We start from the raw sequence: 18,958 nt of genomic DNA, 5'->3' as shown, positions 1-18,958 counted from the left end.
TACATGTACTGTTACATACTTAAGGTAAGCTGTTACATATTCAACTGTTTTACATAATGTTCTAATTTCATAGGTGTAGAATTGCCATTTCTAAATTGCACGAAGCTGAGAGACAGATGCGAAAGCAAAATGAAACAATTGAAGATCAGAAACAAGAAAAAAGAGAGATATATAAGGAAAAGAACGATTTAGAAAACAAGCTGAGGTAATTTTTATATGCCCGTTGTATAAAGGACGTATTATGGTGTACCATTGTATGTCAGTCTCTCTGTCTATTCAAATGCTGTACAAAAGCAAGAGAATGCTATTTTATTTAAACTTGTATCGAATATTTAATGTGTTCAAAGAAAGCTCTTTTTTGAATATTAATACTGAAAATTTTTCGTTTTATCTTTTCAGAGTTATGGGACTTAAACCATCAGATTTGAGTTCATTTTCACATATGCACTAGCTTTAGTATACTTGGATTAAATTGCACTGTTGATTGGATTGTAGAATAAAAGCTGGAATTTGTTTTAGCTCAACTGGCCTAAAAGGTCATGGGAGCTTTGGTCATCACTCGGGGTATGTGGTGGGTGTCCATTGTTGGTTTCCATTATCCTTTGTTGTAAACTTTTAAAATAATCTTCTCCTCTGAAACTATTGGGCCAATTGTTATCAAACTTCGCCGAAATGCGCCTTAGGGAATATAGTTTAAAATTGTGTCAAGGATTTTGATCCATCAACACTCATGGCCACTTTTGGTATCAATAAAATATAGGAGTACATTAAAGTTTTTTGTTTATATTTAAATATAGAAGCAGTTAGAGCAAATCTGAAACAAGTAAAATGATCATTAGGTCAATCTATCTGCTATGAAATTTTCAGAAAAATTGGGCAACCCAATTATTCGAATTATTGTCCCAGAAATGTCCTTTTTTCAGCAAATTTGAAAGAATAATGCCAACATGACAAAATCCATTCAATACCTGTACGAGACTTTGACTAATTTTCAAGTGTTTACCTCTTATTTCATTTTTTGATAGGAGCCTTGCGTTTTATTATTTTGCCAATTATATTAAAATATATAAAATAGATTGCTTTAAACTGTAAACAGATCATCAATACAAGATTAACAAAAAATGTCACCAAATAAAATTAGATTTTCAAATAACATGAATAAACAAACATAACTGATTGCAATGAATGTCAAAATAAATATTAAAATGACATATTTGTACCATATGAGGGATTTAGTCTTTTGGGCGCCTTTTGTTTGGATGCTTCAAACAGAGATGAAAATAGATTGTATTTTGTGATATAATTTAAATTGTTTTAGAAGTTCATCATGTGTTTTTATCTTTTTTTTATATATTTTTCCCTCTAGGTTAGCTTCAAACAATGAAGAACAGGCTTCTTTAGGCAAAGAATGTGAAAAACTTCTGCACGACAAACTAAAAGAACTAAACAAATTGAAATCAAGGTAATTGCATGCCTGTTGAACTTGAATTTAACATGAATTTTATCAGCTTTAAAAGAGAACCAGAAAATACCAAAAGGATATTCAAATTCAAAGGTTGAAGACAGACTGACAAAGCCATGGCAAAAAAAATCGAAATAAACACAACAGTCTAAAAAACACAAAATAGAAAACTATGGAATGAGCAACATAAATCCCCCCAAAAATACTAGGGTTGATCTCAGGTGCTCAAGAGGGGTTGGCAGATCTTGCGACATATGTGACATCTATCATGTTCCTCATGTTAGTACAAATTGGGGGCTAAATTTTTTTTCTGTGATGTCACATTTGAGGAAAACAGAACGGGATTGTGGTTACAATTTGAACATATCCATTGTCATCTGTGAAACTTATATACCATAATCGTCAACAACTTGCAATAGCATCTGCAAAAATTTTCAAGGAATGACTTTAACTTTACCGTTGGGGACTCCTTGTAAGCAGAAACCCTCAATCAAGGAAATCACGATTGAAAACACAAGCTATCATCTATCGTATCAACTGGGAGATTTATATTCCATGTTTAATAGTGGGTTTAAATTACAAAGGACTTTACAAGTTTTTCAAATTTCTTTTGACTGTTGAAAATGTTTGTCCCTATTACATTGGAAGAGTTTTAGATATAAATAATAAGATGTGGTATGAGTGCCAATGAGACAACTATCCATCCAAGTCACAATGTGTAATAAGTAAACAATTATAGGTCAAAGTACGGCCTTTAACACGGAGCCTTGGCTCACACCGAACAGCAAGCTATAAAGGGCCAAAGACTAGTGTAAACAATTCAAAAAGAAAAACCAACGGTCTAATCTATATAAAAAACGAGAAACGAGAAACACTTATGAACCACACCAACAAAAGACAACCATTGAACAACAGGCTCCTGGCTTAGGACAGGTGCATAAAAATGCAGCGGGTTTAAACGTTTTAACAGGCGCCAACCTTCACCCTAACCTGAAACAGTGGTATTACATTGCAACATAAAAAGACACACAATAAAATATCAATTAAAATGGCTTAATTCGATCAAAAAGACAATACACAAAAACAAGTAAAGACTGTTTACAATAATTTCTGCAGGGGATAATTTTTGTGTTTAAATATTGAAAACTGATTTTAAAGTGATTAATTTTGTGATTTCTAGTATGTGTGAAAAAGTAATGTTTTTTATCGGTTAATTTTGATTTTAATTTTAATTTTTAATGTGAAGGATTTGGAATATTGCAAGAGTTGTATTAATATTCTTTTATATAGGAAAGCATTCATTTTCTTATCATTGTTACTTTTCCTAAAAGGTTTCATGAATTAGTAGATTCAAAGGAAACTTCAGAAGTTCTTATAAAAAAAGTTGAAAATCTGCAGCAGAAAAATTCAGAATTAAATCAGAGGTAATTATAACAACTTTTGATACATTTGATACATAAAATCTGTCACCAGGCTAATTTGGACTTCTACTTTTATTTTATCATTTTATATAGATATTGGATTCTTTTACAAAAATATGGTTTTACAAATTTAGCAATTTACATGTCAAGACAAATTATGTATTTTTATTTCAATTATTGACATTTGATGTTAAAATATTTGTAACAGATACATTTATTTGTGAAGATACTGATTTTAACATGAGATAATTTAATCCTTAATTCACTCTAATGATGAGAAATTAATGTACAAATCTTTAAGCTAGAACTCAATCTATTGTTTACACTTTTTATTGTTTTTATATGCCTTGGCCAAAACTATGTTGCTTAGATGTTTTTATTTTGGGCATGTATCACAGTTCACAAACTTTCTTGACAAATATATGACTTTTAACTTTGACCTAACGATCATATAAGAATTTGGTTTGAAATTAATCTTGTCCAGGTCCTAGAAATTGTTTTTTTTTTTTTTTTTTTTTTATTTTTGTTGTTTTTATCTTTTACACTTGAATATGTACATTTCATTCATTCATTTTTCTCTTTCAAAACATTCTTCATTGATGTTTTGTTTCATTAAAAAGGTCGCAGGAGTTAGAGGTCATAAGAAGACAAGTGCAGAAGCTGGATTTTAAAAACTCAGAATTAAATAAGAAGTAAATTATCAATGTTAACTTCTTTAATTTGATAATTATCTTGTTTTAGATAAATCTTTTTATGTATAAAGATAGGTCTATCAGCTGATTTTGATTGAGATTGGATTTCTGAAAAATCAAGAATCTAGAATTGGAAAATATTAAATGTCTTAGTATTAGCTTTAGAAGCATGAAGAACAGCTATGCTTTTGCAGTTTTTTTTGCCTGTTTTGTCATTTATTAAATAGATTAACACTTGCCCTTAAATGTTCAGTTAATCAACTTGTTGATAATGCCTTTGATTCTCAAAAAAAAAAATAGCATGAGGATAGGGACCTTTAAGATGATGTAAAGGAACCATGACAAAAACCATAATTTGAACATTATCATAAGTTCAAAGTAGAACATTTGTATAGTATGCAAATGATATTGTCTATATGTCTTTGGATATTTTTGTGGTTGGGGATCTATTTCATTGACCCAAATACTTTCATATGCAATTATCTGAAATAAGTTTTTTGTGAAACTGTATTTGTATAGCAAAATGGCTGATTGTACAATCAATTACATGTACTTGGTTAAGGAACATTTTATTCAAGAAGTCGAATATAGATCTCAAGAAGGGAAAAATAGATCTCAAGAAGACAAATATAGATCTCAAAAAGTCAAATTCAGATCTCAAAAAGAGAAATATAGATCTCAAGAAGAGACATATAGGTCTCAAAAAGTCAAATAAAGATCTCAAGAAGAGAAATATAGAACTCATCAAAGGAAATATAGAACTGAAGGAGTCAAAGAGTGATCTCAAGAAGTCAAATAGAGATCTCAAGAAGTTAAAAGAAATCTTAAGATGTCAAACAGAGATCTCAAGATGGGAAATAAATATCTCAAGAAGGGAAATATAGACCTCTAGAAGTCAAATAGAGATCTCAAGAAGAATCAGGAATTTGAAAGTATTTCCTGAAGATACAGCTTTCATTCAATTTGTATTTATATATCAAGAAACATTATTCTAATGTTAATTTGAAATATAAATTCTAGCCTTGAAATCAGCAACAAAGAAAAATAATCAATACACAAAGAAAATAAAGAACTGAAGAATATTCTCCATGAAAAACTATCAGAAGTGAAAAGATTGGAAGCAAGGTAGATTAAAAGTCTTTTTGCTTTCTCAAAGTATAAAAATAATACAGACTTTTGCTTTCAGTATTGTATTATAAAACATAATAAAGGCTATTTTTCAAAACAATACAAGAGCCCTCTCTGAAGACAAGTTTACCTGGATCACACTGATTTTCTGTGAAAAAAAAAATTCCGGTACAACTAAACATTTCTTAAATTTTTTGAAAATTTGAGAAATAAGGTAGTGGGTTTAAAATCAGTGAAAGTATGCTTCAAGTTGTAATTTTTCAAAAGCCTCTACCCATATTGTCGTCGACACAAACGATCCTTTGAAACTTAAATTTTGGTATCCTAAATAGGCAATACTTTTACCAAACGTTCATGCTTTATTTACTATCAGTTATTGTCATAGTTGAGCTCTCAAGTATTAAGTATCATACACCTTATGGAAAAAATAAACTGACATGCATATAGGTACAAAAAAGAGACATCGGATAGAATGATCTCTGATAATAATTCCACCAAATATAAGGATGCTATTGAAAGACTGAGAAAAGAAAAAAAAATCATCAAGAATAGAATTGCAAATGGTACTGAGGAAGACGAAAGAATCTTATCATTACCTAAATACCGAACAAGTTCTTGTGAAAGAAGAACTGCATAGCAAAGAGAGGGAACAGTCTGAGTTAGTTGTTTTGTTCAAGGATAAGGAGAACAAAGATTTACAAAACATAAAACAATATAAAAGGGATATTGAAACTTTAAAATCAAGGTGTAGGGATGACGATGACAAAATGAGGCAATCGGAACATGAAATTGAAACTATAAAATCAAGGTGTAGGGATGATATTGACAAAATGAGGTAAATGGAACGTGAAATTGACACTTTAAGATTGAGGTGGAAGGATGATAATGACAAAATGAGGTAAATGGAACGTGAATTTGACACTTTAAAATTAAGGTGGAAGGATGATAATGACAAAGTACAGCGATTGGAACATGAGATTGAAACTTTAAAATCAAGGTATAGGGACGACAATAACAAAAAGAGGGCAAATGGAACGTGATATTGAATCTTTAAAATCAAGGTACTTTTATTTGATCACTTTTCCCTGAAACATGTTTTATGCAAGTAAGCAACAATTTAAATCTCCTAAATGTCCAGTAAAAACAAACTACAAAATGAAATCTATTGCAACTTATTGTGATTGAACCTTTAAAGTATCAGCAACAGATGAGTTATAATTACTGTGGATTGATAATCAGTAATGGGATATCATTTCTCGTAAAATGTGTGGTTACATGAGACCACAAATTTGAATGCTTGACAAAATACATTTTTTTATTGACGGCTGTCCCATTTCAGCACGTATGGTAACCATGGATGTCGTTTTTAGAAATACGGTAACCACCTATAGAGGCAAATTGAATAACATTTTATTCCCCAAACCACTCTAAGGTTTACCCTTGTCCATTTGTACTTCCGTCAGTCATTGCGTACGTCCCAAAATTGTGTCCGTTCTCTGACTATAGTTTGACTCAACCAAATGGTCTGAAACTTATACATAATGCTTAATACCACCAAGCACAGATCATGTTTGAATGTATGCTCATATAAAATGATCGACACAGTAAAAGAGAAAAATGAATATGATACTAATTTGTTATATTAAATAGACCATTCGATGAAAAGAAGTTCCCTTTTGTTTAAAAAAATCAAATATCATATTTTTTTCAGAGTAATGTGACTTTAAGCATCATATTTCAGGCTATTTTTCTGATTTCGTGCACCAATTGTATGCTTAGATTGATTTCCTCAAAACTTGACACTATTATCATGCTTTATGGGATGTAGTGACATTTAAAATACTAAGTAATCAAATGCATCCGCTTTTAATTCTAAACTTTTAGAAAAGTAAAGACTGAGAAACACAAACCGCAAGAAAATACTAGGGTTGATCTCAGGTGCTCCAGAGAGGTAGGCAGATCCTGCTCAACATTTGACATCTATCATGTTCCTCGTGTAAGTATAAATTGGGTGATAAATCTTATTTTTGTGATGTCACATTTGAGGAAAACAGGACGGGATTGTGTTTACAACAATTTGATCATCATATCCTTTGGCCTCTGTGAAACTTATTTGCCATAATCGTCAACAACAGGCAATGCCATATGTAAAAAATTCAAGGAATGACTTCTATTTTACCGTTTTGGACTCTTTGTATGCAATTTAATCTATCAAGCAAATCATGAAATCACAAGCTCTTGACTATCGTGCAATCGGAAGATTCATACTCCATGTTTGATAGTGGGTTTAGATTACAAAGGACTTTACATGTTCTTCAAAACTTCTTTTAACTGTTGAAAATGTTAATCACATTACATTGGAAGGGTCTTAAAGACTATTTACTGAAATTTCTGCGAGGGATAATTTTTGTGTTTACATATTGAAAACTGATTTTATAGCAATCAAGTTTGTGATTTCCAGTATACGTCAAATGGAAATATTCTTTATCGGTTAACTTTGATTATGATTTTAATTTTAATGTGAAGAATTTGGAATATTGCAAGAGCAGTATTAATATTGCTTTATATAGGAAAGCATTCATTTTCTTATCATTGTTACTTTTCATAAAAGGTTTCATGAACTAGTATTTATAAACCTGTATTTGTGAAGAAAAATGACTAAATTCAGGATAAATAAAATGTACTTAGTTGACAAATGTAGGTCTCAAGAAGTCAAATATAGGTCTTAAGAAGTCAAGTATAGACCTCAAGAAGTCAAATATAGATCTCATGAGGTCAAATATAGATCACAAAAAGTCAAATATAGGTCTCAAGAAGTCAAATATAGATCAAATGTAGATCTCAAGAAGTCCAGTATAGATCTCAAAAAGCCAAATATAAATCTGAATATGTCAAGTATAGATATCAAGAAGTCAAATATAGGTCTCAAGAAGTCAAATATAGATGAAATATAGATCTCAAGAAGTTATGTAAATATTGAAAGAAGTCAAATATAGATTTCAAGAAGGCATATATAAGTCTCAAGAGAGCAAACATAGAAGACAAATATAGGTCTCAAGAAGTCAAATATAGATTTCAAAAAGACAAATATAGGTCTTAAGAGGTCAAATACAGAAGTCAAATATAGAAGTCAAATAGAGGTCACAAGAAATCAAATAGAGATCTCAAGAAGTCAACTATAGGTCGCAAGCAGTCAAAAAGAGATCTAAAACATTCAAAAAGACATCACCAGAAGTCAAATAGAGATTTCAAGAAGGGAAATATAGATCTCAAGAAGTCAAACAGAGATCTCAGGAAGCTAAATATAGATCTCAAGAAGTCAAATAGAGATCTCAAGAAGGAAAATATAGATCTCAAGCAGGGAGATATACATCTCAAGAAGTCAAACAGAGATCTCAAGAAGTCAAATAGAGATCTTAAGAAGAAGTCAAATAGAGATCTCAAGAAGAGGTCAAATAGAGATCTCAAGAAGTCAAATATACATCTCAAAAAGCCAATACAGATCTAAAAAAGTGAAATAGAGATCTCAAGAAAACACAGGAATTTGAAAGTGTTTGTAAAAGGTACATGCACGGCTTCATTTAATTTGTATTTAGATATATAGAAAATTATTTTAATGTTAATTTGATTTTATTAATTCTAGGCTTGTAATCAACAACAAAGAAAAATCATCGTTACACAAAGAAAATAAAGAACTGAAGAACATTCTCCAGGACAAACTATCAAAAGTGAAAAGATTGGAAGCAAGGTAGAATCAAAGTCTTTTTGGTTTCTCCGTGTATAAAAATAATACTGTCCTTTGCCTTGACTATTGTATTATAAAACATAGCGAAGGCTCTTTCAAATCAATAGAAAAGCCCTCTCTGAAGACAAGATTACCTAAATCATACTGATTTCCTATGAAAAAAAAAACAACTTTTTGTTGTACAACTAGAAATTTCAAAATTGTTTTGAAAATTTGAAAAATAAAATAGTGCGTTTGAAATCAGTAAAAGTTTGCTATAATTTGTATTTTTTCAAAAGCCTCTACCCATAATGTCATCGACACACAAATGCTATGAAACCTAAATTGTGGTGTCATATTTAGGCCATACTTTTACCAAACTTTCATGGTTTTATTTGCTGTCAGTTTTTGTCATAGTTGGGCTCTCAAATATTAAGTATCCTTATGGAAAAAAATAAACTGCCATGCATATAGGTACCAAAAGAGACATCGGATAGAATGGGCTCTGATAATATTTCCACCAAATATAAGGATGATAATGATAAACTAGAGACTGAGGAAAGAAAGAATTTCAGCAAGAATAGAATGCAAAGGAAACGGAGGGAGAAGAACGAATCTTAGCGAAACCTAAATACTAAACAAGTTCTTTTGAGAGAAGAACTTCAGAGCAAAGAGAGGGAAAAGTCTGAGTTGTTTGCTTTGTTCAAGGGTAAGGGGGACAAAGATTAACCAAACATAAAGCGATATGAAAAGGATAGTGATACTTTAAAATCAAGGTGTAGGGAGGACAATGAAAAAATGAGGCAATCAGAGCATGAATCCGAAACTTTAAAATCAAGGTGGAGGGATGATAAGGACAAAATACAACGATCGGAACAGGAGATTGACACTTTAAAATCAAGGTATATGGATGACATGGACAAAATCAGGCAAATGAAACGTGATATTGAAACTTAAAAATTAACGTACTTTTATTTGATCACTTTTCCCCAAAAAGTGTTTTATGAAAGTCAGCAAAAATTTAAATCTTCTAAATGTCCAGTAAAAAACAAACTACAAAATCAAATCTATTGCAAATTACTGTGATTGAACCTTCAAAGTATCAGCAACAGATGAGTTATAAATACTGTGGATTGATAATCAGTAATGGGATACCACTTCTCGCGAAATTTGTGGTTACTTGAGTCCACAAATTTAAATACTTGACAAAATACATTTCAGCATGTGTGGTAACCAGGGAAGTCATTTTTAGAATAGGATAACCACCTATAGAGGCAAATTGAAAATAATTTGATTCCCCACAACACTCTTAGGTTTACCCTTGTCCATCTGTACGTTCGTCCGTCATTACGTACGTCCCAAAATTTGTTTCCGTTCTCTGACTTCAGTTTGCCTTAACCGAATGGTCTGAAACATATACATAATGCTTATTACCACCAAACACAGATCAAGTTTGAATGTATACTCATATAAAATGATCGACACAGTAGAAAAGAAAAATGAATATGATACTAATTTTGTTCTATTAAGTAGACCATTTGATGAAAAGAAGTTCCCTTTTGTTTTAAAAAACAAATATCATATTTGTCCAGAGTAATGTGACTTTAAGCATCAGATTTTGTGCACCAATTGTATGCTTAGGTTGATTTCCACAAAACTTGACTCTATTGTCATGCTTTATGGGATGTAGTGATATTTAAAATGCTCTACATGTGACATCCATCATGTTCTTCATGTACGTACAAATTGGGTGATAAATCTTATTCTGTAATGTCACATTTGAGGAAAACAGGACGGGATTGTGGTTACAACAATTTGAACATATGCATTGTCAACTGTGAAACGTATATGCCATAATCGTCAACAACTTGCAATGGCATCTGTAAAAATTGTCAAGTAATGACTTCAACCTCACCGTTTGGGACCCTTGTAAGCAAACATTCTCTATCTAGGAAATCATGATTGAAAACGCAAGCTCTCAACTATGGTATCAACCGGGAGATTTATATTTGATTCCATGTTTGAAGTGGGTTTAAATTACAAAGGACTTTACTTGTTCTTCCAAATTTCTTTTAACTGTTGGAAATATTTGTCCCTATTACATTGGAAGAGTCTTAAAGACTATTTTATGTAATTTCTACGAGGGATAATTTTGTGTTAAAATATTGAAAACTGATTTTAAAGTGATTAATTTGGTGATTTCTAGTATGGGTGAAAAAGTAATGTTCTTTATCGGTTAACTTTGATTAGGATTTAAATTTTTTATGTGAAAAATTTGGAATATTGCAAGAGCAGTATTAATATTGCTTTATATAGGAAAGCATTCATTTTCTTATCATTGTTACTTTTCATAAAAGGTTCCAGGTATAAGTAGATTTAAAAAATAACTTCAGAAGTTCTTAAACAAAGAATTTAAAATCTGCAGCAAAAGAAATTCAGATTTTAATCAGAGGTAAATGATAACGGACTTTTGATACATTTAATACATGAAATTTGTTACCAGGCTAATTTGGACTACTACATTTATTTTATCATTTTATTTAAAAATTATCTTTTTTTTTACAAAAAGATGGTTTTTCAAATCAAGCGATTTACAGGTCTAGAAAAATTATATGTTTTTAATCTTTATAAGTGACATTTGATGTTTAAAGATTTTTGACATATTTATTTATTTGTGAAGTAACTAAAATTACTATGAGAGATTTCAATCTTTAATTCTTACTAAAAGTGTGAAAATATTGTAAACAGAATAATGTAATGATCATGATAATGAGATTAAATGAGTAATTATAATTATCTGTTCTGTTAATAAATGTGAACGCTGTAACTTATTGCAACAGGTTATGAAAGGTTTTTTTTTATTAGAGTGTTGCTACAAACATTTCATAGTAATTAATTATTGATGGTTATCTTTGTTGAACACGGAGATACAGAAAGAGATCAAACCAAGATAGAGTCATAATGTAATGCTGGCATTTTCCATTTGTTTTAAATGATAAAATGTGAATGTGTTTGATTTCGTTTACTACATCCAACTAGTTCCTCTCATTCTGTCATTGGTGTCCTTAAGACTTTGATAATTTTTCAATGATTTTACAAACGCAATCAAAACTCTGTAACATTTAGGAACCAGATCAGTCCATTTTCTACAAATATTTAAGCTAGAGATCAATCTGTTGTTAAATCTTATCATTGTGCATATGTATGAATGAATCTTGACTTTTGACATTTAGTTAGGATTATTAGTTTAAATATAGATCTCAAGAAGTCAAGCATAGATCTCCAGAAGTCAAGTATAGGTCTCAAGAAGTCAAGTATAGATCTCAATAAGAAAAATACAGATTTCAAGAAGACAAAAATAGGTCTCAAGAGAGCAAATATAGAAGTCATATATAGGTCTCAAGAAGTCAAATATAGATTTCAAGAAGTAAAATATAGGTCTCAAGAGGTCAAATATAGAAGTCAAATATAGGTCTCAAGAAGTCAAATATAGGTCTTTAGAAGTCAAGTACAGATCTCAAGAAATTAAATAAAGATCTCAAGAAGTCAAATATAGGTCTCAAGAAGTCAAAAAAGGAAATCTAAAACATTCAAAAGAGATTGCAAGAAGTCAAAAAAGATCTAAAAGAGTAAAAAAGAGATCGTAAGAATTAAATAGAGATCTCTACAAGTCAAACAAAGATTGCAAGAAGTCAAATATATATTTCAAAAAGACAAATATAAGTCTCAAAAAGTCAAATATATATTTCAAAAAGACAAATATATAAAGTCTGAAAAAGTCAAATAAAGAAATCAAATATTGGTCTGAAGAAGTCAAATATATAAATCAAGTAGATCTCAAGAAGTCAACTATAGGTCTAAAAAGTCAAAAAATGATCTAAAACAGTCAAAAAGAGATTGCAAGAAGTCAAATATATATCTCAAGATGTCAAATAGAGATCTCAAAAAGTCAAATAGAGATGACTAAAAGTCAAATATAGGTCTCAAAGTCAATTAGAGATTTCAAAGTCAAATTTAGGTCTCAAAGTCAAATATAGGTTACATGAAGTCAAATATAGGTCTCAAGAGGTCAAATAGAGATTTCAAAGTCAAATTTTTGTCCCAAAGTCAAATGTAGATCTCAAAAAGTCAAAAGTAGGTCTCAAAGTCAAATATAGGTCTGATGAAGTCAAATATAGGTCTCAATATCAAAATATATAGATCTTAGGAAATTAAATATAAGTCTCAAAGATAAATAAAGATTTTAAGAAGTCAAATATAGGTCTCAAAGTCAAATATAGATCTCAAGCAGCCAAATATATGTCTCAAAGTCAAATATATATCAAATATATATCTCAAGAAGTCAAATATAGGTCTGAAGTAAAAACCAGAAAGTATTCACAGTTATTATTACATTTTTATTTAGATTTTAGAAACTATTTGAATGTTTATTTGAGTTTTTATTTCTAAGCTTGAAATCGACTATATAGCAAAATCATCAAAACACAGAGAGAATAAAGAACTGAAGAACATTCTCCATGAAAACCTATAAGAAATGAAAACATTGGCAAACATGATTATAGATATCTCAAGAAGTCAAACAGAGATCTCAAGAGGTCAAATAGTGATTTCTAGAATTCAAATAGGTTTCAAAGTCAAATAGAGATATAAAGTCAATTCTACATGTAGGTCTCAAAGTCAAATATAGATGTCAAAAAGTCAACTGTAGGTCTAAAAGTCAAATAGTGGTCTCAAAATCAAAATATATAGACCTTAGGAAATCAAATATAGGTCTCAAAGTCAAATATAGGTCTGAAGTAGAAACGAGAAAGTATTAACAGTTTTCATTACATTTTTATTTAGATTTTAGAAATTATTTGAATGTTTATTAGAGTTTTTAATTCAAAGCTTAAAATCATATATAAAGAAAAAATCATCAATACATAGAGAAAATAAAAGACTGAAGAACATTCTCCATGAAAAACTATAAGAAGTGAATACATTGGCAAACATGATTATATCAAGTGTATAACAATATTTATGTACAAAGTGGGCACCAACGATGGTAAAACAACACAAATTAGCATGGACATATATATTAGCATCTTGTGTCCCTTTTTTCAGGTTTTTCTGTAATGTATTGTATAGAACTAGTTGAAATAATATGTAAATAAGAAAAAAAACAGAAAAATTACTCAGCTGAAAAAGTGTGATACAATCTGGACACGTCATAACAGAAAAGTTAGTTGTAATGTCATTTTCAGTTGATGTAAAACATGTTGAATGTTGAAATGAACATACCTGACCAAAAAGTCCTTTTCATACACAGTTGTCAGCAGAATTAGACATAATCAAAGGCCTTTGCCAAAACATAATATACTTGCCAAATTAACATACTTGTATAAACAACTTGAAACAAAATATCTTTTTATGACAGGTATCTCAAAATGAAGTTATTTAAGAAGTTTTTGCAGATATCAATTATATGCAAGAAATTTAAAGCCATAGAGCAAATATACAAGGCACAGGTCACTTACGTATATCTGATTGACTTCAAGTATGGTGATACTTATATTTGATAGAAATATTTCATGTAAACATCTTCCGAATGCTTTCGGATCCAATTTTTATTCTTTTTGATAGCCTTGCCTTAAAAACTAATTGATTAAGCATTAAGCATTTTAAAATCAGTACAATTTATATTTGTAATTTGACAGGGTTATGTTAAGTAAAGAAGAAAAAGTTAAATTGAAAAAAGACAATGCTGATTTGAAGCACAAACTGCAGAGCTTAAAGAAGAAACTGAAGGAATTTGAAAACAGGTTTGTTTGAGTATAGCATATTTACGGTATTAAAGAAATAGATTTGTAGTCTGCATGACCGTGGTTTGGGTTTAAAGGAGGTGTCACCGCCACTCCCTCGTATCATGAATTATTTAATATATTGTAATCAGTTAAGTTTCTTCGCCATTAACCATGTATAAAGTAAAATAACAAAAAAAAAACTTCAAGAAAAATTCAAAACGGAAAGTCCCTTATCAAATGGCAAAATCAAATCCTCAAACACATCAAACGAATGAAAAACCACTTTCATCTTTTATATTTGTCATGACAATACGTTTCAGTACTAGACGGGATCTTAAGTGTAGTGACTAGAGATTAAGGGGTGCAGCCCCGATATTAAGACACCCCATTAGTCCGACAACCCATTATTCCGACGCCCGATGGGTCCGACACCCCAATAGTCCGACGCCCCAATAGTCTGACACCGAATAATTGAAAAATAGATAATATCGTTTTATATTAGAAAGCCTGATGACGTGTTTATTTTATATTTAAAATGTGTTTAGGATCGAACGGGAAATATTCACCAATACAACATATAAAATGATCGAGACGCGGAACTTGATGTCTTGCGTGACTAAAAAACGAGCACTATCAATATCTTAACTACAGTACACATTTTGTCAAACTAGAATATAATTTGTAAAATTTTGTTGAATTTCTTGCATGCAGATTCGTAACTGTGTATCTCTCCCAAAGTAGAGAAGTAAGAAAACCAAGGCTTGCTCTAATGTCTTCCAAATAGAACTCTTTAAAATTTGACTCGTTCTCATTAAGGAATCTGTTTTGACTGTACCGTCGGAGTTCACAACAACAATATACAAGCTGGTAAATAGTAATAATGAAAACAACAATTAAACTAGGTAATCAAATTAATAATTTCATCATTTTTAGACATCTAACAAACGGGGAGATTAGATGGTTATGGAGTTTTATATGAGTCCATATGTTGCTGTGCAATAAACCACTTTTGATAGCGAACCAACCTCTATGTATTTTTCTAGTGACTGTATTTGTCATAGGAACATGTCAGTATGCCATATTTACGAAGCTAGAGAAGACAAGTTTAGCAAAAAACAACTAATAGAAAAATTAAACGATATGAAGCAAAGGCTAACTCTTTCATAATTAGGGCACTAAAAAAGGCAAATTCAAAGATAATTAATTTTCGTATGTACACTGCAAATAAATCAAGGAATTTGAGACTGGACAATCTTCTCACAAAAAATATGATGTAATGTCATAGTAAAAGGCTATACATCCATAGGCAATTCTCTGAATAAAAATTACCTATATGTATATAGATAAAAAAAAATCGGATATACATCAGTTATTGTGACATGCTATACATCCACGTGCCAAATATTAAATCTTTGTTAAAATATGACAATATTCGGCATGAGAAAAAGACAAAAGAGAACAACAAAATGCTTTAAAATTGGTATTTGCTGCTATTTTGACAACAAAGTCCGAGATACAATGTAAAATGCACCTTAATATTTGATATTATATTTACTTTTATAGTATATAAATAGTTTACGAAGAAATGTTTATTTAACCGAAGTATTATATTGTACTTCCATGATTTAGCGACCCCGATGAAGAGAAGACATTATATTCTTTTAGTCCACTATTAATTTCAACACATTTATACACTCAGGTGAAAAATAAGCAATGATAGTACATGTTTATTTATCAAGCCAAGCATACTAGTATTTTTGAATCCTTGAAATAAAAATATTTTCTCTCAAAATGTGCAGTTTTGGGAGCATTAGGTGGCACCAGCTTTTACTTGTTTTTGGAAGCTTTATCAATAGATTGAAAAAGACAGTATTTGTGATATAATCTAAATTGATTTAATAGTCAAACATTTAGGTTGATCCTTTTTTTATATCTTTGTCGTCTATGTTAGCTTTAAACTAGGACCACAGTCCTCATTAAACAAAAGATATGAGGAACTTAAGTGTATTCTTCGAGACAAACAAAGATAATTAAAAGAAATGAAAACAAGGTTAGAGATTGATGCAATTGCTTATGGATGTCATCATGTTTTATTGTATGTTTAAATTACAAAGGGCCTAAAATGTTCTTCAATTTCCTTTAACATTGAAATTTATCCAATATTGATAATAGTGAACTGACATCGACCATACAATTTTTTTTAATGCACCTAACAGACGGCTACATCATATAGTGTTCGAAAGTTTATCATCGGTACTTTTTTGTTTTACACGGTCGTAAAAATATTTCCGTGAAATCATGATCAAAGGTCAAGGACAGACACTTTTATATTTTGTAAGATATCAGCATTATCACAGATTCTGTCTTTTCTATATTAAGATGATATATGAAAATCAGGAAAAAGATTTAGGAAAGAAATGAATGTTCATTTATCAAGCGCACTTTGAAAAATTTAAAATGTGTTTATAATATACAGCACCTTTTTCCAGAAATTCCAGTACAAATAATAAAACTGAATGAAAACCAAAACATTTCTTTCTGAATCAACTGTTAATCTCTAAAACCAGATAAGAACCATTACTTAGTGCTTACAAAGTTGTTGGCATCATCAGTTTGCTGCAATCACGGTTAATGCTAACAAAAACAGCCAATCATAACAACTCATATACAGATGCCCATTATACTTCCATCTGCAAATACACAGCTTTGTGTCTCTCTTACGCTGAAACGTTGTTTGTATTTTATATTAAGTTGATGAAACACCATTCTGATAAATGTTAAAACATTTAAAGGTAATAATACAAACGGGAATAATGCTTTTTGGTGTGAATTTAAGGAGCGAAACTTATAGTTTAATATTTGTATTATAACTGCGGGTCTATCTGACTTTTCCTATTTATTTGATTTGTTATTTAGATATACACAATGATATAATTAAAAGACTTTATTTACATAAACTCAATGATGAAAAGAAATTAGAAATATTTATACACAAATAAATAAAAATTCACTTAATGAAAAGTGAAAATATAAAGAATTATCATATACAATTAGAAATTGAAGCTTCAACTGCATTATGCAGTGTTCGTTGTTTAAATGCATAAATTTATCGACGACAGAAAAAAAGATTTTACATGTAAAACTATCATATACTAGTCGTTGTAATGAACTTAGGGCCTGTTCGAAGTAAGAAACCGTATAAGAATATTTAATTTTCAAGAACCTAATAATTGACATGTTACCGCTACATTGATGTTCATTTTTTACCTCACCTCCTTAAAACAAAGTTGACATCAATATATTTGTAATCTTTTTGGACATAAAACTCCTTACGTATTCAAGTAGTTAAACCTCATTCGCTTTTTTAATTTCAGTTTCAAGTATTCACCGCACGCCTGGTGTCCAAAATTATAAGTCTGGTATCTTCGATGAGTTTTTAAAAAAAAATTTTTGCTGATATTTGTTGTTCTCTGCGTTAAGTCCATTAGCTGACTTTGCAGCGATTTTTCATATTAAAGAAGATTTACGATTTGTTGTATTTATTCTGCTTTATTTTTCTACTACAAAAGTCGCGTACTTAAATCGAATGCCAAACTGGTTTTAATTACTGTAAACAAACAAAGTTGTGTTTATTTTCACAAATTTAGCGAGAATGAAAATAACACGAATATCAATCGACGCGAAGGTGTTAAAATTTGTATCTTCCATTATAGGAAAACAGCAAGGAAATTAGAAATTCGCCACGATGTCGACTAGAACGAGCTCAACGCGAAATAAAGTATCCGCGAAAATAAATTGGTTTACAGTATTATCGTTAATAAAATATCAGGATGTGCATATGTATATAATAAATAATATTTACTTTGATTTTAATTTACTGATAACAAAACCAATATAAACATGATAAATACCAATAAAAACAATATTTAAAAAGACCTAATTACAGTGTTGAAATGGTTTCCTTTTAGAATAGGTTTATTAAAGGATCGATAAGTTTTCCCGGAGTGTATCTTAATTTCCGAGCTCGGTAAACAACATCTCTATAAAAATAAGAATGTACTATGCCATTTAAAATATGTTTTCTACAGGAACATCCAAACTTCCAAATCAAATCTGTGTATCTATGGAAGAATTTAGAAAAGGTTTTAAGTAATTTGTGGTACCGAAATCCCTGACTTAATAATTTACCAGTAATACATAGATTACGTTCATTGAAATCCAAAACGTCACAACATACATTGGCATAGCGAACAAGTTGTTATACATAAGTGGTGCAAATGGAGCATCACCGTCCACAAAAGGACATCTAACAAAAGGGAACGTCCCTTTTGTCGTAAATTTTAGTGTAGAGTTTTCCGTGTAAATCTGAAATATCTAAATCTAGGAAAGGACAGTTATTACTGTTTATATTTAATTTATTTAAAGTAAGTTCCTTTCGGTAAATGTCGGCAGTATATTTAGAAAATTCTTGATTATTTTACGAAAAAATAAGATGAATAATAACAAAAATATCTATAGATGTTATTTTCATTCAGCTTTCAGAGACAAGTAATTATGACATTGTGGTCCCATTGAAAAGGGATTCAAAGTTTTATTGATATTGTCAACATTACTACATTTCTAAATCATAGCATGGATTCCATATCAAGTGATCATGACTTTCACTACATAATCTATATCATCATATGGATAATGTTTTAAACTGCAAGACTTTTTGAATATCTCACTCTTACAAAGTTGCCGTGCTA

The 18,958-nt window shown here is 30.2% G+C and overlaps 1 protein-coding gene across 1 annotated transcript in view; it reads left to right on the top strand.

The window, feature by feature from the left end:
• Positions 1-18,958, top strand: part of LOC127717552 (uncharacterized) — an 89,073-nt gene that overhangs the window by 46,229 nt on the left and 23,886 nt on the right. The window contains exons 11-15 of the mRNA XM_052223235.1: positions 74-205; positions 1,367-1,462; positions 2,794-2,886; positions 8,347-8,451; positions 14,124-14,228. Coding sequence (XP_052079195.1) covers positions 74-205; positions 1,367-1,462; positions 2,794-2,886; positions 8,347-8,451; positions 14,124-14,228 — 531 coding nt within the window. The remainder of the gene's footprint in view (positions 1-73; positions 206-1,366; positions 1,463-2,793; positions 2,887-8,346; positions 8,452-14,123; positions 14,229-18,958) is intronic.

The sequence above is a fragment of the Mytilus californianus genome, unplaced genomic scaffold (assembly GCF_021869535.1).
Source record: "Mytilus californianus isolate M0D057914Y unplaced genomic scaffold, xbMytCali1.0.p SCAF_10, whole genome shotgun sequence".
NCBI lineage: Eukaryota > Metazoa > Mollusca > Bivalvia > Mytilida > Mytilidae > Mytilus > Mytilus californianus.
Note: the sequence above shows the minus strand (reverse complement) of the source record. Positions and strands in the feature narration are given on the sequence as shown.